The 24,747-nt window shown below is 41.3% G+C and overlaps 1 protein-coding gene across 3 annotated transcripts in view; it reads left to right on the top strand.

Annotated features, from left to right (window-relative positions):
• Positions 1 to 24,747, top strand: part of pigg (phosphatidylinositol glycan anchor biosynthesis class G (EMM blood group)) — a 348,519-nt gene that overhangs the window by 111,683 nt on the left and 212,089 nt on the right. For all 3 annotated transcript variants that reach the window (XM_079839043.1, XM_079839044.1, XM_079839045.1), the window contains one exon: positions 22,683 to 22,821. In XM_079839043.1, the coding sequence (XP_079695169.1) occupies positions 22,683 to 22,821 (139 nt within the window). The remainder of the gene's footprint in view (positions 1 to 22,682; positions 22,822 to 24,747) is intronic.

The following is a 24,747-nucleotide window of genomic DNA, read 5'->3' as shown; positions in this document are numbered from 1 at the left end:
TAAATATTAAATATGAATTATAGTAGTTAATAATACTAATAGCTAGCATATATTTTAACATATACTAATACATTTTTAACATTTCAAGTTGTACACATTAATGTATAAATATAAGCTTTAATTAATAAATTAGGATGGTGATAATAATAATACTTATAATAATAAATATCAATTATAGTTGTTGTTATACTAGTAGCTAGCATTATATATTTCACATATACTAACATTTTAAGCATTAATAATAATAATAATATTTAGTTATTTATTATTACTTTTTACATTTACCAATATATTTTTAACATTTCAGTTCGTATACATGACTTACGAATTATAATAATACATATTAATTATAGTAGTTATTAATACTAATAGCTAGCATTAATAATAAATTATATTTTTAACATTTCACGTACAGATTCATTTAAAATAATAATAAGCTTTAGTAATAAATATAAATTATAGTTGTTATTATACTAATAGCTAGCATTAATAATAAGAAATAAATAATATTTTTTACATATACTAATACAATTGTAACATCAAGTCGTATGCATTCATTTAAAATTATAATAATATTGAGCATTAATACGAATAATATTTATTATTGTAGTTAATAATAATACTAATAGCTAATATTAATCAGAAGAAATTGTATTGTTATTTATTATTACGTTTTACATATACCAATACATTTTTAACATTTCAAAATGATGGTTATTATGATGGTAATAATAATAATAATAATACATAGTAATTATTGTAGTTATTAATACTAATAGCTGGCATTTATCATACTAATATGTTATATTTGAACCTAGACTAATACATTTTCACATTTCAAGTTGTACACATTCATATATAAAAATAATAATAATAAGAATGATAATGAGCTTTAATAATAACACTAAGTTAATAATACTAATAGCTAGCATATATTTTAACATATACTAATACATTTTTAACATTTCAAGTTGTACACATTAATGTATAAATATAAGCTTTAATTAATATTTAATATTATTATTAACATAATTATTAAAGCTTATTATTATTATACATTAATGTGTACAACTTGAAATGTTAAAAATGTATTAGTATATGTTAAAATATATGCTAGCTATTAGTATTATTAACTACTATAATTCATATTTAATGTTATTATTAACATAATTATTATAGTAGTAAGTAATACTATATATTTTTTACATTCAAGTTCTATACATTTATTTATGATGGTATTAATAATAATAATGGTTATTATTATTAGCTATTATTTAATGTTTAGAATAAATATTGTTATTGTTATTAGATGTATTGATAATGACTGACACTGCGAGTGTGTGACGGAGAAGAGCAGCGTGATCATTCTTCAGAAGCTGTTTGACGGATGAAGGGATGAAGGGTAAACGAGGGCTGAGTCTTTCTCTTCTGCTTATACTAGCACAAAGACTCCTCCAGTTATCCTCCCTCGTTCTCCTCTGCAATTAAAGGGGCCAGTACTGAGGAATCTCCTGAGAGAGAGCCACGTCCTGCATATTTAAAGATTGATCAGGAGCGTTTCAGGGAGTCCCTGAAAGAGCCCAAAGAGCCGACAGACTGTGAAACTCCTCACAGATTCACTGCTCAACCTGTTCCCTGTGTCCCCTCGGCTATTCCTCTTCTTTTCTACTTTTCTTTTCTCTCTCTCCTTGTCTGTATTTCATTACGTTTGTATGAAAGCATCAGGATTCACAAACTGTAGGTTCTTAAAGGGGTGGTAAACCACGATTTCACTATTCTAACTTTAGCTAGCGTGTAATGTTGCTGCTTGAGCATAAACAACATCTGCAAAGTTACAACGTTCAAAGTTTAAAGCAAAGGGAGATATTTGCTTTTAAAGAAATCAGTTTCTAAGAACTACAGCAAACGGCCAGCAGGCGACTACACACATTCCTCCAGGGTTGGTGACATCACCAGGCTCAATATTTACATAAACCCCTCCTCCGAGAATATAAAATAAGGGGGGGGGGGGGGGGGGGTGAGGCCATTTTGTATCGCGGCGCTGTTGTGGTATAGTTACAACACTTAGGCTGGAGTGTTGTTGCCGCGATGCCAAGGAAACGCTGTTATTTTCATCCGGATTGCAGGTCTGGGGTACTTGCTCTGTTCAGCCTTCATAGGGACGGGGGTGCGTTGCAGAGCGTTTAACATACAGCATGTTATATGCAAGTGTGTTTGAGACGGAGGGAAACAGGCGCGTGCGGGGCTCCAGAGCCTCCAGCAGCACATCTAACAGAGGAAAACATCCACAATGTTCGCGAGTTCAATGCCAGATTTGCACAACGTCAGCGCGCCGAGACAAACGCGGCCAGTGCGTGAATGCACGACGCGCGCGGGGCTCCCTCCCGCAGCACATTTCACGGAGGAAAACTTTCACAATGTTCGCGAGTTCAATGCAGGAATTTCACAACGGCTTGTCCTGAAAGCTGGATTTACAAACAGAAGCTGTTTACGGGCCACAACCTGTAAGTCTGATTTATTTTTCATCGATGTGTTTTCCTGTAATAGGTTGTAGCAAGGAAGTAAACAGATGACAACACTGTTCTGCAAACCAGTCTGTTAAATGCTCATTCATACTTAACGTTATCCGACGAACACCTAACGTTACAAACACTAACGTTAAAATCTCAACAGCGAACTTGGCATTAGTGTAAATGATTCTTTGATTAGAGCTTTTATGTATTATTTATCTACAGGTAGTGTTAATTTCGTCAGACGAGACGAGACTAAATATGTTCGTTAACGACCTTTTTTTCCGTGACGAAGACGAGACGATGACGAGACTGCACCAATGTCCAAAAACACTGACTAAGACTAAATTAACATGCATTATTGTTGACGAAAAAGGACGAGACTAAAATGTGTTGCATAAAATAAAAACTAAGATAAAATCTCTCTTCATTTTCGTCTACAATTTTCTCTACTTTTTCATCATGAGATGAATATTCAGCTGTTCAAAATATTCCGAAAGAGTTCCCGCTGTTGCTGGAGTACAGGTCTCTCTCAGACTCCGCCTGTCATCTCGCGGCCGCGCGCGTGTGGTCACGTGGTTCCCGGAGCGCTCAATACTTCTAGCGCTGTGTTGTGAATGCATGTGAATGGCTTAAGCCGCGTAAGTTACACAACAGCTTCACTTTACAGGTGTTTGCAGCAATCTTTGGTAAACAGTACAGCATAGTGTGCGTCAGCCACATTTACAGTATCATTGTATTATGGAGAGTGGTAGAGATCAACATTGTTAACATTAATATGAATGTTTTTCTTGTATTTAGCCCTCAGGTATTCCTTACTAATTAAGTCACACTTATACTAATTGATGGTCAAATGTGACCATACACCTTAACCATTTTAAAAATAAATAGCCTATATTTTAATTCAATAATATTTATTGAATATTTTGAGGAGATCTTTTGGTACTAAATACTATTTGTGCAATACTTATGGTCCATTAATGACCACTTAAAATATTTTTCTTCTAATATTTTTATTATTTATATTACAATTAGTGTATTAATTAAGGTTAAAATAGAGAATTCCACTGCAAAGAGTCAAATTAGAGCCATTTTGTGGCTGGAAAAATAAAAAATGTCACTTGTAATGCCATTACCCACTGGGTGCCTGTATGGCTCTTTAATAAATATACATGTAGTCTAGTTGCTCAAAAAAGTATTGCAGATCATAACTGCTTACTTATTTGTGAAATTTTGAAATGTTAATAATAGTGAATAGTAAAGAATGCAAGCAAATATAATATAACCCCAAAAAAGTGTAAAAAACATATTTTCCCTTATACTATGTACTACATATGAATTCATACTGAATCAAGATCGAAATCAATATTTGTGCCCATCGTCTCATAAGCTAATGCTGATCTATGCTGTAAATCAACCAGTTAGCTATGGTGTTGTGGCACAAACATTATGCAGGTTATATGTACTTTATGTAACATATTCTGCCACAAAATATATTGAGTTTTCCTTTGACTAAAACTAGACTAAAATGACTAGACTTTTGGTCGACTAAAACTTGACTAAGATACCTTGAGTTGTCTTTTGACTAAAACTAGACTAAAATGACGAGACTTTTAGTCGACTAAAACTTGACTAACAAAAAAAGATATGTGAATGACTAAATATGACTAAAACTAACAAGGACATTTGGCACAAGACTAAGACTAAGACTAAATTAAAAATAGGTGACAAAATTAACACTATCTACAGGCATGCTAAACATGGTTCTGTGTGTGATTTGGCTAACTTACTAGTAAAGCCAGTGCTTAGTGTTCGTTTTGGGTTAATAGTTCTTGCGACAGATATTTGGCTATAATCGTTCTAAAAATACTGATACTGCTAATACTGACCAAAGCACAGTCTACCGGTAAAGGGCGTGGCGTTTCCGACAAACATGCACTGCGGTTAGCGAATCAGAACACACTAGGCCAGCTAACCAATCAGAGCCCACTGCGTATTTTTGAGGGACTGGCTTCATACAACCCGGAACACATCAGACCGTTTTACAAGGAGGGACAGAGCAGTGTAGAATAAAGGTCAAATATATGAAAAATAATGCAATTTTTTTTTAAACGAAGCATGAACACGTTACAGTGCACCCCACAAACACAATCAAGCCTTCAAAAGAATGTGTTTTACCACCCCTTTAATTACGCGAAGCATACAGTGAAGAATTGTTTTAGTGTTATATAAATACTATTATAGTGTTCATTAATATGGGCTTTTATTTTTATATTTTCATTTGATGTTTTTCATAATTTTGTTATATGCTTTATCATTTTTTTATTCATTTTAATATTTATATAAAGCTTTAATTAATTTTAGGGCTGTCAAAAGATTAATCGCGATTAATCGCATCCAAAAAAAAAGTTTGTGTTTACATAATATATAATATATTATTACTTATATATAAATACACACACATTCATGTATATATTTAAGAAATATTTGCATGTATATACTGTATATACATTTATATAATCTATAATATATATTAATATAAATGTTTTATATATAAAAAATAAAAAAAATTTCTTAAATATATACATGCTTGTGTGTGTATTTATATATAAATAATAATTAACAGAGTACACACACATATATTATGTAAACACAAACTTTTATTTTGGATGCGATTAATCGCGATTAATCTTTTGACAGCCCTAATTAATTTTTATTTTAGTCTTAGTTTTAGTGATATTGGTATTGCAACTTCTTAAGGCTAAAAGTAGCTCCAAACTGCCTATTTAGAGAAACTCTTAAAAATAATGGCCGTCAGTCTTAATTTTAGGACTTCTACATTTTTGCTCTAAGAGTATTTCACAATAGCCTGGTTTTACCAGACTCTCGTACATTTAATTTGTACAGAGAGTCTGGCCACTCTCCATTGACAAGTGTTTACTTCTTTGAAGGCAGGTACTCTGTTGAAGTTTAAAACTATTGGATCTGCCATAACCAATCGCTAATGTTTGGTCATGACGTATGTCATCTCAATCAGCACAACATCAACGTCATCGTTTTCAGCCACTCCCTCTGTTCGCTGATTGGACCGGTAAAATGTGTTCGGAGAAAACCTAAGAATATACCGCAATCCTAGACGGAGTACTGAAGGAAAATGAAAATTGACCGGAAGTACGTAGGAGGGCGGAGCCAGGCTACTTTCACAAAGCATTTTAGCACTAAAACCAGCTCCTAAATCTATGAAACGTTAGGAGTAGTCAAGAGGACTCCTAAGACACTAAGACCAAATCACAATCAATCCTAATGGATGTTGCTGCAATCCTCCTCAGCAATTCACCTCAACAATCCTCCTCAACAATCCACCTCAACAATCCTCCTCAACAATCCACCTCAACAATCCTCCTCAGCAATCCACCTCAGCAATCCTCCTCAACAATCCTCCTCAGCAATCCTCCTCAACAATCCTCCTCAACAATCCCTTTTCAGCAATCCTCCTCAACAATCCACCTCAACAATCCTCCTCAGCAATTCACCTCAACAATCCTCCTCAGCAATCCTCCTCAACAATCCTCCTCAGCAATCCCTTTTCAGCAATCATCCTCAACAATCCTCTTCAACAATCCTCCTCAACAATCCTCCTCAACAATCCTCCTCAACAATCCGCCTCAGCAATCCTCCTCAACAATCCACCTCAGCAATCCTCCTCAACAATCCACCTCAGCAATCATCCTCAACAATCCTCTTCAACAATCCTCCTCAACAATCCTCCTCAACAATCCGCCTCAGCAATCCTCCTCAACAATCCACCTCAGCAATCCTCCTCAACAATCCTCCTCAGCAGTCCTCCTCAACAATCCTCCTCAGCAATCCTCCTCAACAATCCTCCTCAACAATCCGCCTCAGCAATCCTCCTCAACAATCCTCTTCAACAATCCTCCTCAACAATCCTCCTCAACAATCCTCCTCAACAATCCTCCTCAACAATCCTCCTCAACAATCCTCCTCAACAATCCTCCTCAACAAACCTCCTCAACAATCCTCCTCAACAATCCTCCTCAACAACCCTCCTCAACAATCCTCCTCAACAATCCTCCTCAACAATCCTCTTCAACAATCCTCCTCAACAATCCTCCTCAACAACCCTCCTCAACAATCCTCTTCAACAATCCTCCTCAACAATCCTCCTCAACAAACCTCCTCAACAATCCTCCTCAACAATCCTCTTCAACAATCCTCCTCAACAATCCTCCTCAACAATCCTCCTCAACAATCCTCCTCAACAATCCTCTTCAACAATCCTCTTCAACAGCCCTCCTCAACAATCCTCCTCAACAATCCTCCTCAACAATCCTCCTCAACAATCCTCCTCAACAATCCTCCTCAACAAACCTCCTCAACAATCCTCCTCAACAATCCTCCTCAACAACCCTCCTCAACAATCCTCCTCAACAATCCTCCTCAACAATCCTCCTCAACAATCCTCTTCAACAATCCTCCTCAACAACCCTCCTCAACAATCCTCTTCAACAATCCTCCTCAACAATCCTCCTCAACAAACCTCCTCAACAATCCTCTTCAACAATCCTCCTCAACAATCCTCCTCAACAATCCTCCTCAACAATCCTCCTCAACAATCCTCTTCAACAATCCTCTTCAACAATCCTCCTCAACAATCCTCCTCAACAATCCGCCTCAGCAATCCTCCTCAACAATCCACCTCAGCAATCCTCCTCAACAATCCTCCTCAGCAATCCTCCTCAACAATCCTCTTCAACAATCCTCCTCAACAATCCTCCTCAGCAATCCTCCTCAACAATCCTCTTCAACAATCCTCTTCAACAATCCTCCTCAACAATCCTCTTCAACAATCCTCTTCAACAATCCTCTTCAACAATCCTCCTCAACAATCCTCTTCAACAATCCTCTTCAACAATCCTCCTCAACAATCCTCCTCAGCAATCCTCCTCAACAATCCTCCTCAACAAACCTCCTCAACAATCCTCCTCAACAATCCTCTTCAACAATCCTCCTCAACAATCCTCCTCAACAATCCTCCTCAACAATCCTCCTCAACAATCCTCTTCAACAATCCTCTTCAACAGCCCTCCTCAACAATCCTCTTCAACAATCCTCCTCAACAATCCTCCTCAACAATCCTCCTCAACAATCCTCCTCAACAATCCTCCTCAACAATCCTCCTCAACAAACCTCCTCAACAATCCTCCTCAACAATCCTCCTCAACAACCCTCCTCAACAATCCTCCTCAACAATCCTCCTCAACAATCCTCTTCAACAATCCTCCTCAACAACCCTCCTCAACAATCCTCTTCAACAATCCTCCTCAACAATCCTCCTCAACAAACCTCCTCAACAATCCTCCTCAACAATCCTCTTCAACAATCCTCCTCAACAATCCTCCTCAACAATCCTCCTCAACAATCCTCTTCAACAATCCTCTTCAACAATCCTCCTCAACAATCCTCCTCAACAATCCGCCTCAGCAATCCTCCTCAACAATCCACCTCAGCAATCCTCCTCAACAATCCTCCTCAGCAATCCTCCTCAACAATCCTCTTCAACAATCCTCCTCAACAATCCTCCTCAGCAATCCTCCTCAACAATCCTCTTCAACAATCCTCTTCAACAATCCTCCTCAACAATCCTCTTCAACAATCCTCTTCAACAATCCTCTTCAACAATCCTCCTCAACAATCCTCTTCAACAATCCTCTTCAACAATCCTCCTCAGCAATCCTCCTCAGCAATCCTCCTCAACAATCCTCCTCAACAATCCTCCTCAACAATCCTCTTCTACAATCCTCCTCAACAATCCTCCTCAGCAATCCTCCTCAACAATCCTCCTCAGCAATCCTCTTCAACAATCCTCTTCAACAATCCTCCTCAACAATCCTCCTCAGCAATCCTCCTCAACAATCCTCCTCAACAATCCTCCTCAACAATCCTCTTCAACAATCCTCCTCAACAATCCTCCTCAACAATCCTCCTCAACAATCCTCCTCAACAATCCTCTTCAACAATCCTCCTCAACAAACCTCCTCAACAATCCTCTTCAACAATCCTCCTCAGCAATCCTCCTCTACAATCCTCCTCAACAATCCTCCTCAACAATCCTCTTCAACAATCCTCCTCAGCAATCCTCCTCAACAATCCTCTTCAACAATCCTCTTCAACAATCCTCCTCAACAATCCTCTTCAACAATCCTCTTCAACAATCCTCTTCAACAATCCTCCTCAACAATCCTCTTCAACAATCCTCTTCAACAATCCTCCTCAACAATCCTCCTCAGCAATCCTCCTCAACAATCCTCCTCAACAAACCTCCTCAACAATCCTCCTCAACAATCCTCTTCAACAGTCCTCCTCAACAATCCTCCTCAACAATCCTCCTCAACAATCCTCCTCAACAATCCTCTTCAACAATCCTCTTCAACAGCCCTCCTCAACAATCCTCTTCAACAATCCTCCTCAACAATCCTCCTCAACAATCCTCCTCAACAATCCTCCTCAACAATCCTCCTCAACAATCCTCCTCAACAATCCTCCTCAACAATCCTCCTCAACAACCCTCCTCAACAACCCTCCTCAACAATCCTCCTCAACAATCCTCTTCAACAATCCTCCTCAACAACCCTCCTCAACAATCCTCTTCAACAATCCTCCTCAACAATCCTCCTCAACAAACCTCCTCAACAATCCTCCTCAACAATCCTCTTCAACAATCCTCCTCAACAATCCTCCTCAACAATCCTCCTCAACAATCCTCTTCAACAATCCTCTTCAACAATCCTCCTCAACAATCCTCCTCAACAATCCGCCTCAGCAATCCTCCTCAACAATCCACCTCAGCAATCCTCCTCAACAATCCTCCTCAGCAATCCTCCTCAACAATCCTCTTCAACAATCCTCCTCAACAATCCTCCTCAGCAATCCTCCTCAACAATCCTCTTCAACAATCCTCTTCAACAATCCTCCTCAACAATCCTCTTCAACAATCCTCTTCAACAATCCTCTTCAACAATCCTCCTCAACAATCCTCTTCAACAATCCTCTTCAACAATCCTCCTCAGCAATCCTCCTCAGCAATCCTCCTCAGCAATCCTCCTCAACAATCCTCCTCAACAATCCTCCTCTACAATCCTCCTCAACAATCCTCCTCAGCAATCCTCCTCAACAATCCTCCTCAGCAATCCTCTTCAACAATCCTCTTCAACAATCCTCCTCAACAATCCTCCTCAGCAATCCTCCTCAACAATCCTCCTCAACAATCCTCCTCAACAAACCTCCTCAGCAATCCTCTTCAACAATCCTCTTCAACAATCCTCCTCAACAATCCTCCTCAGCAATCCTCCTCAACAATCCTCCTCAGCAATCCTCCTCAACAATCCTCCTCAACAATCCTCCTCAACAATCCTCTTCAACAATCCTCCTCAACAATCCTCCTCAACAATCCTCCTCAGCAATCCTCTTCAACAATCCTCCTCAACAATCCTCCTCAACAATCCTCCTCAACAATCCTCCTCAACAATCCTCTTCAACAATCCTCCTCAACAATCCTCCTCAACAATCCTCCTCAGCAATCCTCCTCAACAATCCTCCTCAACAACCCTCCTCAACAATCCTCCTCAACAATCCTCCTCAACAACCCTCTTCAACAATCCTCCTCAACAATCCTCCTCAACAATCCTCCTCAACAATCCTCCTCAACAATCCTCCTCAACAAACCTCCTCAACAATCCTCCTCAACAATCCTCATCAACAACCCTCCTCAACAATCCTCCTCAACAATCCTCTTCAACAATCCTCCTCAACAATCCTCCTCAACAATCCTCCTCAACAATCCTCTTCAACAACCCTCCTCAACAATCCTCTTCAACAATCCTCCTCAACAATCCTCCTCAACAATCCTCTTCAACAATTCACCTCAACAATCCTCTTCAACAATCCTCCTCAACAATCCTCCTCAACAATCCTCCTCAACAACCCTCCTCAACAATCCTCCTCAACAATCCTCTTCAACAATCCTCCTCAACAATCCTCCTCAACAATCCTCCTCAACAATCCTCTTCAACAATCCTCTTCAACAACCCTCCTCAACAATCCTCTTCAACAATCCTCTTCAACAATCCTCCTCAACAATCCTCCTCAACAATCCTCTTCAACAATTCACCTCAACAATCCTCCTCAACAATCCTCTTCAACAATCCTCCTCAACAATCCTCCTCAACAATCCTCCTCAACAATCCTCCTCAACAATCCTCCTCAACAATCCTCCTCAACAATCCTCCTCAACAAACCTCCTCAACAATCCTCCTCAACAACCCTCCTCAACAATCCTCCTCAACAAACCTCCTCAACAATCCTCCTCAACAATCCTCTTCAACAATCCTCCTCAACAATCCTCCTCAACAATCCTCCTCAACAATCCTCCTCAACAATCCTCCTCAACAATCCTCCTCAACAATCCTCCTCAACAAACCTCCTCAACAATCCCCCTCAACAATCCTCCTCAACAACCCTCCTCAACAATCCTCCTCAACAATCCTCCTCAACAATCCTCTTCAACAATCCTCCTCAACAACCCTCCTCAACAATCCTCTTCAACAATCCTCCTCAACAATCCTCCTCAACAATCCTCCTCAACAATCCTCCTCAACAATCCTCCTCAACAATCCTCCTCAACAACCCTCCTCAACAATCCTCCTCAACAAACCTCCTCAACAATCCTCCTCAACAATCCTCTTCAACAATCCTCCTCAACAATCCTCCTCAACAATCCTCCTCAACAATCCTCCTCAACAATCCTCCTCAACAATCCTCCTCAACAATCCTCCTCAACAAACCTCCTCAACAATCCTCCTCAACAATCCTCCTCAACAACCCTCCTCAACAATCCTCCTCAACAATCCTCCTCAACAATCCTCTTCAACAATCCTCCTCAACAACCCTCCTCAACAATCCTCTTCAACAATCCTCCTCAACAATCCTCCTCAACAAACCTCCTCAACAATCCTCCTCAACAATCCTCTTCAACAATCCTCCTCAACAATCCTCCTCAACAATCCTCCTCAACAATCCTCTTCAACAATCCTCTTCAACAGCCCTCCTCAACAATCCTCTTCAACAATCCTCCTCAACAATCCTCCTCAACAATCCTCCTCAACAATCCTCCTCAACAATCCTCCTCAACAATCCTCCTCAACAAACCTCCTCAACAATCCTCCTCAACAACCCTCCTCAACAATCCTCCTCAACAAACCTCCTCAACAATCCTCCTCAACAATCCTCTTCAACAATCCTCCTCAACAATCCTCCTCAACAATCCTCCTCAACAATCCTCCTCAACAATCCTCCTCAACAATCCTCCTCAACAAACCTCCTCAACAATCCTCCTCAACAATCCTCCTCAACAACCCTCCTCAACAATCCTCCTCAACAATCCTCCTCAACAATCCTCTTCAACAATCCTCCTCAACAACCCTCCTCAACAATCCTCTTCAACAATCCTCCTCAACAATCCTCCTCAACAAACCTCCTCAACAATCCTCCTCAACAATCCTCTTCAACAATCCTCCTCAACAATCCTCCTCAACAATCCTCCTCAACAATCCTCCTCAACAATCCTCTTCAACAATCCTCTTCAACAACCCTCCTCAACAATCCTCTTCAACAATCCTCTTCAACAATCCTCCTCAACAATCCTCCTCAACAATCCTCTTCAACAATTCACCTCAACAATCCTCCTCAACAATCCTCTTCAACAATCCTCCTCAACAATCCTCCTCAACAATCCTCCTCAACAATCCTCTTCAACAATCCTCCTCAACAATCCTCCTCAACAACCCTCCTCAACAACCCTCTTCAACAATCCTCTTCAACAATCCTCCTCAACAATCCTCCTCAACAATCCTCTTCAACAACCCTCCTCAACAATCCTCTTCAACAATCCTCTTCAACAATCCTCCTCAACAATCCTCCTCAACAATCCTCTTCAACAATTCACCTCAACAATCCTCCTCAACAATCCTCCTCAACAATCCTCCTCAACAACCCTCCTCAACAATCCTCCTCAACAATCCTCCTCAACAAACCTCCTCAACAATCCTCCTCAACAATCCTCCTCAACAACCCTCCTCAACAATCCTCCTCAACAATCCTCTTCAACAATCCTCCTCAACAATCCTCCTCAACAACCCTCCTCAACAATCCTCCTCAACAATCCTCCTCAACAATCCTCTTCAACAACCCTCTTCAACAATCCTCCTCAACAATCCTCCTCAACAACCCTCCTCAACAACCCTCTTCAACAATCCTCCTCAACAATCCTCCTCAACAATCCTCCTCAACAATCCTCCTCAACAATCCTCCTCAACAATCCTCCTCAACAATCCTCCTCAACAACCCTCCTCAACAACCCTCTTCAACAATCCTCCTCAACAATCCTCCTCAACAACCCTCCTCAACAACCCTCCTCAACAATCCTCTTCAACAATCCTCTTCAACAATCCTCCTCAACAATCCTCCTCAACAATCCTCCTCAACAATCCTCCTCAACAAACCTCCTCAACAATCCACCTCAACAATCCTCCTCAACAATCCACCTCAACAATCCTCCTCAACAATCCTCCTCAACAATCCTCCTCAACAACCCTCCTCATCAACCCTCTTCAACAATCCTCCTCAACAATCCTCCTCAACAATCCTCCTCAACAATCCTCCTCAACAATCCTCCTCAACAAACCTCCTCAACAATCCTCCTCAACAATCCTCCTCAACAACCCTCCTCAACAATCCTCCTCAACAAACCTCCTCAACAATCCTCTTCAACAATCCTCCTCAACAATCCTCCTCAACAATCCTCCTCAACAACCCTCCTCAACAACCCTCTTCAACAATCCTCCTCAACAATCCTCCTCAACAATCCTCCTCAACAATCCTCCTCAACAATCCTCCTCAACAAACCTCCTCAACAATCCTCCTCAACAATCCTCCTCAACAACCCTCCTCAACAATCCTCCTCAACAAACCTCCTCAACAATCCTCCTCAACAATCCTCCTCAACAACCCTCCTCAACAATCCTCCTCAACAATCCTCTTCAACAATTCACCTCAACAATCCTCCTCAACAACCCTCCTCAACAATCCTCCTCAACAATCCTCCTCAACAATCCTCCTCAACAATCCTCTTCAACAATTCACCTCAACAATCCTCTTCAACAATCCTCCTCAACAATCCTCCTCAACAATCCTCCTCAACAATCCTCCTCAACAACCCTCCTCAACAATCCTCCTCAGCAATCCTCCTCAACAACCCTCCTCAACAATCCTCCTCAGCAATCCTCCTCAGCAATCCTCTTCAACAATTCAACAATCCTCCTCAACAATCCTCCTCAACAACCCTCTTCAACAATCCTCCTCAACAATCCTCCTCAACAATCCTCCTCAACAACCCTCCTCAACAATCCTCCTCAGCAATCCTCCTCAACAATCCTCTTCAACAATTCACCTCAACAATCCTCCTCAACAATCCTCCTCAACAATCCTCCTCAACAATCCTCCTCAACAATCCTCCTCAACAATCCTCTTCAACAATCCTCCTCAACAATCCTCCTCAACAATCCTCCTCAACAACCCTCCTCAACAACCCTCTTCAACAATCCTCCTCAACAATCCTCCTCAACAATCCTCCTCAACAATCCTCCTCAACAATCCTCCTCAACAATCCTCCTCAGCAATCCTCCTCAACAATCCTCTTCAACAATTCACCTCAACAATCCTCCTCAACAATCCTCTTCAACAATTCACCTCAACAATCCTCCTCAACAATCCTCCTCAACAATCCTCCTCAACAATCCTCCTCAACAATCCTCCTCAACAACCCTCCTCAACAATCCTCCTCAGCAATCCTCCTCAGCAATCCTCCTCAACAATCCTCCTCAACAATCCTCCTCAACAATCCTCTTCAACAATCCTCCTCAACAATCCTCCTCAGCAATCCTCCTCAGCAATCCTCCTCAACAACCCTCCTCAACAATCCTCCTCAGCAATCCTCCTCAGCAATCCTCCTCAACAATCCTCCTCAACAATCCTCCTCAACAGAAAACTGTGTATATATTCTTCCTCTCGTGCTGATTAGATAGAGTTTGAACGTGCTCCTCACAAACTTTGTTTATAAAACATAATTTGTCGCTTGAATTCTGCAATCTCTCGAGATGAAGACATGCAAGAGGCCGACAATTAGCTGAGCATATACTTGTTTAATTAGTGACACTTAGCCTACTTTTTAAAGTCTTTATTTGAATATGGCAACATGATACCTCATTCTGCAATATTTATATCACTGACTAAGACCCCTCCCCTATCAGCCAATCACTGTGGTCATAGTTGGTAAGTGTGATGACATCATCCATAGCAACAAGGTCAACCCCGCCCTCACTCTTAGTTTCAGACTTCTCTCTGTTACTTAGTAAAAGTTGCTCTCAGCAGCTTTGTGAACAGCAGTTAAGAGTTTTTTTTTTCTTAAAGCCTATTTAGGAGAACTCTTAGTGCTAAGATAAAATGTTTTGTGATTCCGGCCCCTGATGAGTAAATAATGGCTCACTTTGTCTGCCTGCAATTCCTCTGGTTTCTCTGAAAGCTATTAAAATGCCAGGTGGCATCTTTCCTTCTTTTACCTCTTTCCATTCTCACATTATCACTCTATCCTGAAGTCAGGAATTACTTATTAATAGTCCGTTCCTACTTGAACAGTCACGTCTTAACAAATCTCTCAGATAAAACTCACACGCATCTCTGTTTTACAGAATTAAGTCTGAACTCCCGGTGGTGGAGGCTTCATGTTGAATTATTTTACAAAGCTCCTTTTGGTACGATGCCACCTTTCTTTATTAGTTTTGTTCTGCTTTAAGCTTCTGAGTATTAAATCATGAGGGGAAATTTTCAGAGTGTTTTTATGGTGACACGGGGGAGAACAGTAAATCACCTTATGAAGGAGGGAAAGAAAAACACTTTATATTTTTATGTGGAGTTCTGTATTTTCCTGGCGTTGTCGGGTGTTCTTTATCTTTATCCTGTGATATGAACACTGTGTCTCTCGTCCATCTCCATTACAGCAGCTCAGTGTGATGATGAGAGCAGTTTATTTCAGGCTCGCCGCAGGAGCAGAGAGCCCTAAAATACCACAAACTACTAACAGCTGTCGGCCGACAGGACCCTTCATGGGCGGCCATCCTCATGCCATTATTGAGGTGAAATTCTGCTTAGATTTGGCCAGAAATAGCCGTGTTTTTTTAGGACAGATCTCCATTGTTGAATCTGCTGCTGTGTCTCTTTCAGGTCCTTCTTAAAGGGATGGTTGATTATGATATCATCAGTTAAAACCGTAATTAAACTAAACTATCCCTTTTCTCTCTTCATCAGCAGATATTTTCTGGCTCATCTCACAACAATTCCCACACCAGCACTTTATAGATCATCATGACAGAATATGCTAATCGATGGCTGAAGATAGTTAACTCATAAATTCATCAGCTATCCCTTCAGAAACGTCCTGTCTCATTCTACATGTCGTCTCTTCTTCTTGAGTCTCTCCATAATTTTCCGACTCCGGTTTGTTCGTAAAAGGCTGAACAGTTTCTGTCATGTTCAGTGTGTGTCTGGATGAGATAATCAGAGCTGCTAAGATTAAATCTTGAAGCTCCGCCCTCTTCCTGAAAGGGGGCGGGAGCAGCAGCTCATTTGCATTTAAAGGGACGCTCACAAAATGTTTGCGTTTTTTCTCACACTCAAAAAGTGACAATTTTCACATTCTATAAAAATGATCTGTGGGGTATTTTGAGCTGAAACTTCCCACACACACTCTGGGGACGTCAGAGACTTATGTTACATAATTGTAAAAAGGGGCATTATAGGACCCCTTAAGTTAAAACTGTTTAAACCAGCCTAATATGGCTTTCTGGTCTTAACTGGCTACCAAGCTGGGTTAGTCAGATTTTAAAAGGGTTTTTGTGGACTCTGGGGTTTTACTGAGTACTTTTGATGTGTTTTTCATTACAAATATTCTCTATAAAAGACATCCTGTGGTGAAAATCAAGGGTTTAATGTTGTATGTGTCCGTGTGGTGTTTTTAATATTTGTGCAGATTCATCAGTCAACACCATTGCTGAGTATTTTCTCTTTAAAACTGCAGTGACCCAAAGACAGTCTCAAAGTTTCCTTCCGTCACAAACATGTGACCAATCCCTTCAACCAATTCTCCACTGACTTTCTATGATGTTAGATGGTGATTTTCAGACGGCAGCGTCTGACTCTGAGATGGCCAACGGGAACATGGTTTGTGTAATGTTAGCAACACATTATTAGCTGTTTGATAGCGCAGTCAAGCCAAAGGTTAATCATATTAATTACCATTTAATTCACTTTTCCTCTTCTTCTGATTCAGTTTCTGACTGAATTAAACCAGTATTTCTACTTGCCATCATGCAGCGTTTATTACAGTAAAGTTGAGCAGGTGGATCTGGTAATCTGAGCTGCTGTGAGTGAGTGGAGGCGGGGCTAATTTGCATATTCATATTTCTGGATATACTTAAGGGTGTCGAGTTACAGGCAAGCTATTTTAAGGCATGAATAAAATACTTTCACAGAAAAAGTTTAATTATGTCATTTTGATTATCAAAGATGAGTTTTAAAGGATAAAATTATTGACTGCAGTGGGGACTGTAAATCAAGGTACATTTACTGGAGATGCAAAATTACTTAAGTCTAGTTTTCTGAAAGATTTATCAAAATTAAGTGAGTTTAAAATTAAAAAAACTTAATTTAAAGGGAAAACTGGATCACACACACACAACCACACACACCCATATCCCCGTGAGACGAGAGATTTGTGTATCTTGTGTCTGGAAAATTATCTTGTGTCTTTGGCCAGAGGCTAGAGACTACAGCGTGTAGAAGGAGCTAGTTCTGCATTTTTTTAACCCACCCATAGTGAGTGTGTTCAATTAATTCCTATGAAAGTTAAGCTTCCATAGGCATGAACTGAAAACGCGCCAGACTGGACACGCACCGTGAATGACCTTGAGGCTGTGAAAAAATGCTGTGCTTAGCTCTGCTCAGCTCTTCGCTCTTGTGATAAATGAGATCTGATCCTGCTGTGTTTGTGCTGAGACTCTCGTTCCGCTTGAGCTGTATTGAGCACATACGTTCAGTTTTTAATTGCAGTGTCTGTTCTTTAACTGAACTAAATTATTTTATTACTATAAAAATGAAAAAGACGGTGGGGCGGTGCTGCGGTGGGCAAGAGCTGTAACCGGTGGGAGTGGCTTGGGAGTAGCCTCGTAGGGCAGCGAAGCAAGTGCATTCTGGGATTTGTTGTCTTTCGTCCATATGAGACAAAAACACACTCACCTAAAGGATTATTAGGAACACCTAATCAATTTCTCATTAATGCAATTATCTAATCAACCAATCACATGGCAGTTGCTTCAATGCATTTAGGGGTGTGGTCCTGGTCAAGACAATCTCCTGAACTCCAAACTGAATGCCGGAATGGGAAAGAAAGGTGATTTAAGCAATTTTGAGCGTGGCATGGTTGTTGGTGCCAGACGGGCCGGTCTGAGTATTTCACAATCTGCTCAGTTACTGGGATTTTCACGCACAACCATTTCTAGGGTTTACAATGAATGGTATGAAAAGGGAAAAACATCCAGTATGCGGCAGTCCTGTGGGAGAAAATGCCTTGTTGATGCTAGAGGTCAGAGGAGAATGGGCCGACTGATTCAAGCTGATAGAAGAGCAACTTTGACTGAAATAACCACTCGTTACAACCGAGGTCTGCAGCAAAGCATTTGTGAAGCCACAACACACACAACCTTGAGGCGGATGGGCTACAACAGCAGAAGACCCCACCGGGTACCACTCATCTCCACTACAAATAGGAAAAAGAGGCGACAATTTGCACAAGCTCACCAAAATTGGACAGTTGAAGACTGGAAAAATGTTGCCTGGTCTGACGAGTCTCGATTTCTGTTAAGACATTCAGATGGTAGAGTCAGAATTTGGCGTAAACAGAATGAGAACATGGATCCGTCATGCCTTGTTACCACTGTGCAGGCTGGTGGTGGTGGTGTAATGGTGTGGGGGATGTTTTCTTGGCACACTTTAGGCCCCTTAGTGCCAATTGGGCATCGTTTAAATGCCACGGCCTACCTGAGCATTGTTTCTGACCATGTCCATCCCTTTATGACCACCATGTCCCCATCCTCTGATGGCTACTTCCAGCAGGATAATGCACCGTCACAAAGCTCCAATCATTTCAAATTGGTTTCTTGAACATGACAATGAGTTCACTGGACTAAAATGGCCCCCACAGTCACCAGATCTCAACCCAATAGAGCATCTTTGGGATGTGGTGGAACGGGAGCTTCGTGCCCTGGATGTGCATCCCACAAATCTCCATCAACTGCAAGATGCTCTCCTATCAATATGGGCCAACATTTCTAAAGAATGCTTTCAGCACCTTGTTGAATCAATGCCACGTAGAATTAAGGCAGTTCTGAAGGCGGAAGGGGGTCAAACACAGTATTAGTATGTGTTCCTAATAATCCTTTAGGTCAGTGTATATTTTCTGACTTTTCTCAGTCTAGAAGGCACCAACTTCTAAAACAATTTCACATTCAACTACTTACACAAATTACCCAATTTAAATACACATTCAACTTTCCAGCGCTGAAATATCCCTTTAAACGTTTTGCAGTGCTTTATCATTTATATTTTCTACTATCCAGATGTCCTAATGTTTACTGAATGACACCAGGAACTGTTTAACTTGTAGCTGACAGTGATGTGTTGGTCAATCACAGCATATTAAGATTTTCCTCAGCTAATTTATGGTTAGCGCTTTCGTGACTTAAATCACACCTGTCAGAGCACGCTGTTATTTTACCACACGGCGTGGATAATAGGCCGCGAGGCTGTGTTTTCAAATGGCTTTATTCATGCGGCGTGTCATTAGCGTGCATTAGCTCTGGCGGGAGGGAAGGGTAGTCATTAGCATACGTTTAGTGGGCTCATAAATATTTGAACCGCTGTGAGCAGAGGACTTGTTGTTAGCGTAGCTTCATTACTGTAGCGTTAGGGCTCAGAGTGTAGCGCTATGAGGCCCAGGAGTGAGTGAAGGACGGCTGTTCAGTGTGTGTGTGTGTGTGTGTGTGTGTGTGTGTGTGTGTGCATCAAGTGAGACTCTTTGATGTGAAACGGAGCTGATCGTCCCGTGTCCCTGATGGCAGAGAGAGAGAGACACGTGTCCCTGCGGCTCAGCGCTCAAACCTCAGTGATTTGCTCCAGTGGAGAGGACAGCAATCCAGCATCTCTCCAACACACTCGCTTCCTCTTGTGCACATAAACACACACAATTACACAGCGGATTCTCCTGAAAACTGACAAGATAGTGCTTCAATCACTTTTGGTCTGTAAGGGGTTTGTTTCTGTTTGTTTGTTGATCATCAGATCCTCATCTGAGAATGATTTGTGAAGGGTCATGTGATACTGAAGACTGGAGTAATGATGATATATTCAGCTTTGATCACAGGAATAAATTACACTTTACTATATATTCACATTGACAATAGTTGTTTTAAATCACAATATTATTTCACAATTTTACTGTATTTTTGATTAAATAAATGAAACATTGTTGAGCAGAAAAAACTTTTTTTTGTTAATCCACTTTTTGCAGTGCCTTCACCATTTATATTTTCTGCTGCCTGTTTTTTTTAAAGGGGGGGTGAAATGCTGTTTCATGCATACTGATCTTTTGGCACTGTTAAAGACTTGGATTCCCATGCTAAACATGGACACCGTTTCATAAGCTAAGGTGGACGTTTGATGGGAGTATTTCTTTGCCAAAATTAGTACTTCCTGTTAGTCATAAGTTTCGGAAAGTTTTTTTCGATCATGGGTCCGCTTGACGTCAACAGGGCGGAATTTCCTTATATGGGCCGTACGGACAATTCTACCGGAAGAGCGCGCGCGCGCGAGAGAGAGAGAGCGCGTGAAAGCAATAGGCTACGCCCATCAAAGCGCTGGCTCATACAGATGGAATTTGCTTTTCCGGATCAACAACTGAGTTGCGCAAATATTTATGTCTGTTCCCTGCATTTCGGTGCCGATTGTTTTATAAACAAGGCCCAGTTCGACGCCGGATTTTCAGATCGCCTAATACTGAAGGATGGAGCGGTCCCAACGATAAAGGTCCCAACGTTGGAACCGCAGGTTTGACTGCTTCAAATGTCTGTTTTTGCCTATGCCCATCAAGTAACGTTAGCCCAAACATGATCACGTATTGATCAATGGAGCATGCGATGTATATTGTGTACATTTGTTTAGCTGGCCACTATATGTGTATGTTTGTGTATTGTAAAAGCACTCCAAACAACAATACACAAAGAATGGGGAAATATGTTGAACTAAATAAGCGCGGTTCTTCATTCAAATGCGCTACTATTCCATGTCTTTCTATGTAAACACTAGCCTGACGCGCAAAACCAGTCCGCTTACTACAAATCATGTCTTCACAAACCACGCGTAAACACACACACACACACACACACACACACATTGTAACACTCGCGCTTGACATGGTGTTCTAAATAACACAAGCCGCTAAACATATTATATAGTTAGTGTAACTTATACCACATAGAGACGTCCTACTCTAGTCGTTTTTGCTGCTGCTCCTGTTCAACTTCAGCCTCTGGGTCTGATTCCGGATCATAGATGTATGGCTGTATCTGATTAAAAGCCATTTTTTATGTTGAATAAAGTTTTTTTCCGCTTTTAGGGATGACGCAGCTCTCAGACGCACGCAACACAGTAACAGCGGCGCGCGCTCGACATTCTTTAGCTCCGCCCACACGATACGCCCCCAGCCGCACGGCTTTTTCCGGAAAGACTCGGAACAGCGCATCTTTCTTTTATAATTATAATAAAAATAAAGACTTTTCGGAGATATGCAGGATGCAGTGCTACTCTATAGGTACTCAAGATTGACATGAGACTGACTGAAACTGAGTGTTTCCCCCCCCCTTTAATGTTGTAAACCTGTCCCACACCCAGACCTCCGTCTTAAAATACAAGAATTCATCATAAAAAAATCTGAATTATTGCATATCTAGAATGATCAGATTCTAAGCAATAATCTATTGCTCTCATTTTCTATCGATTTTGCAAAATTAAAGGGTTATTTCACCCAAAAATTAAAATTCTGTCATTAATTACTGACCCTCATGTGGTTGGACACCCGTCAGACCTCCGTTCATCTTCAGACACAAATGAAGATATTTTAGTGTAAATCTGATGCTCTGAAAGGCCTCCATTGGCTCAATGCACTTTACACTCTCAAGACCCTTAAAAGACACTAAAGACGTCGTTACAAAGTCCATCTCACTACAGTGGTTCTACAATAACTTTATGAAGAGACGAGAATAGTTTTTGTGCACAAAAAAACCCTAAATAACGACTTATATAGTGATGACGATTTCAAAACACGGCCTCATGAAGCTTCGAAGCGTTATGAATCAGTGAGTCGAATCAGCAGTTTGAATCGCCAAATTTCAGCAGTTTGACACGCGATCCGAATCATGAATCGACTCACTGATTCATAACGCTTCGAAGCTTCATGAGGCCATGTTTTGAAATCGTCATCACTATATAAGTCGTTATTTAGGGTTTTTTGCGCACACAAACTATTCTCGTCACTCCATAAAGTTATTGTAGAACCACTGTAGTGAGATGGACTTTGTATCGACGTCTTTAGTGTCTTTTAAGGGTCTTGAGAGTGTAAAGTGCATTGAGCCAATGGAGGCCTTTCAGAGCATCAGATTTACACTAAAATATCTTCATTTGTGTCTGAAGATGAACGGAGGTCTGACGGGTGTCCAACCACATGAGGGTGAGGAATTAATGACAGAATTTTCATTTTTGGGTGAACTAACCCTTTAAGTGCAATATCTTTATTCTGTGTATGTGTCTGTGCATCTGCATAATTTGACACGTCTGTATTAATGTTACATATATATATATTGTTTATTATTAATTAATAAACATATTTATTTTGATTAATATATGAAAAATGTGTATTTAATTTGTGTGTTTCAGGAATCTGAAGGGACGCTGCCCAACCTGCTGGTTCTGTGTGGAGATCACGGCATGTCTGAAACCGGCAGTCACGGTGGATCGTCTGAAGCGGAAATCAACACGCCACTCGTGCTCATTAGCCCCGCCTTCAGGAGGAAAGGTGAGTAGCACTGACAAGTGAATATTTCAAGTAGACATTGGGCCCTATCTTACACCCGGAGCAATGCAACGCCAGGCGCGATACAAGTGTGTTCTGCTAGTTTCAGCCCTATCGCAGCTCTCATGTTCATGTCCAGCTCCTCGTTGTTTAAATATCACATGCACTGCACATCTGTTCACCCATGGGTGTCTGGTCTGAACACCAGCTGTGATCAGGAGCATTGCTATTGTGAGGAACTGAAAACCACTGACCAACACACACCTGCTCTAAAGTCAAAAGTGCAGTATTTGTGTGTTATTTAAAGAGTGTGTTAGTGATATGAGCCTATAGGTGGTGCACAACACACACACACAGTCTGATTATTACACACACAGGGATGCGCAGCAGCACACACACACACACACACTCCGATTATTACACACACAGGGATGCGCAGCAGCACACACACACACACACACACTCTGATTATTACACACACAGGGATGCGCAGCAGCACACACACACACACTCTGATTATTACACACACAGGGATGCGCAGCAGCACACACACACACACACACACACACTCTGATTATTACACACACAGGGATGCGCAGCAGCACACACACACACACTCTGATTATTACACACATAGGGATGCGCAGCAGCACACACACACACACACACACACACACTCTGATTATTACACACACAGGGATGCGCAGCAGCACACACACACACACACACACTCTGATTATTACACACACAGGGATGCGCAGCAGCACACACACACACACACACACTCTGATTATTACACACACAGGGATGCGCAGCAGCACACACACACACACACACACACACTCTGATTATTACACACACAGGGATGCGCAGCAGCACACACACACACACTCTGATTATTACACACACAGGGCAGCAGCACACACAGACACACACGCACACTCTGATTATTACACACATAGGGATGCGCAGCAGCACACACACACACACACACACTCTCTCTCTGGAGAAGCGTTCAGTCTCTCCTCATGTCAATAGTGAACCCGCTCATGGTGCAGCTCAACTGGCTTTTAAAGGGAAAGGGAGATGAGGCTCTGATTGGTTTATTGCACGTTACGCCCAAAACACACCCATGACTCATTAAGAGACGAGGGACGACCCTTTTAGACCATGAGCCGCGCGTGACGACCGCTTTTTCCGTGGTTAAACTAGCAAAAGTGGATTCGGACACACCCTAAGAGCACCTGCGCCGTGAGCTTCAGACCATGAGCTCAGATCCTTAAATTAATTATTTTAGGGAAAATTTACATTTTCTACTCAAATGTACAATTGTTTTTCTATAGTCTCACACTGAACTGACCATCAGCTTCAGTGATTATAAAAGGAGATCTTTTCTTGTTTTCTGTGTAATTCAGTCACAATTTGATGAAAAGGTGTTTTTCATGAGACTTTGTGACTTTGCCTACTTTTTCCATATATTAAAGGAACATGCCGACTTTTTGGGACTTGATCTTATTCCCCGTATCCCCCAGAGTTAGATCAGTCCATACATACCATTCTCATCTCTGTGCTATAACTCTGTCTGATGCACCAACCGCTAGCCTAGCTTAGCACAAAGACTGGAGGTAAATGGCTCCAGCTAGCCTAGCTTAGCACAAAGACTGGAGGTAAATGGCTCCAGCTAGCCTAGCTTAGCACAAAGACTGGAGGTAAATGGCTCCAGCTAGCCTAGCTTAGCACAAAGACTGGAGGTAAATGGCTCCAGCTAGCCTAGCTTAGCACAAAGACTGGAGGTAAATGGCTCCAGCTAGCCTAGCTTAGCACAAAGACTGGAGGTAAATGGCTCCAGCTTGCCTAGCTTAGCACAAAGACTGGAGGTAAATGGCTCCAGCTAGCCTAGCTTAGCACAAAGACTTGAGGTAAAAGGCT

This window comes from Gobio gobio, assembly GCF_949357685.1.
Source record: "Gobio gobio genome assembly, chromosome: 16".
Lineage (NCBI taxonomy): Eukaryota > Metazoa > Chordata > Actinopteri > Cypriniformes > Gobionidae > Gobio > Gobio gobio.
This window is presented reverse-complemented; position numbering and strand designations above follow the sequence as displayed.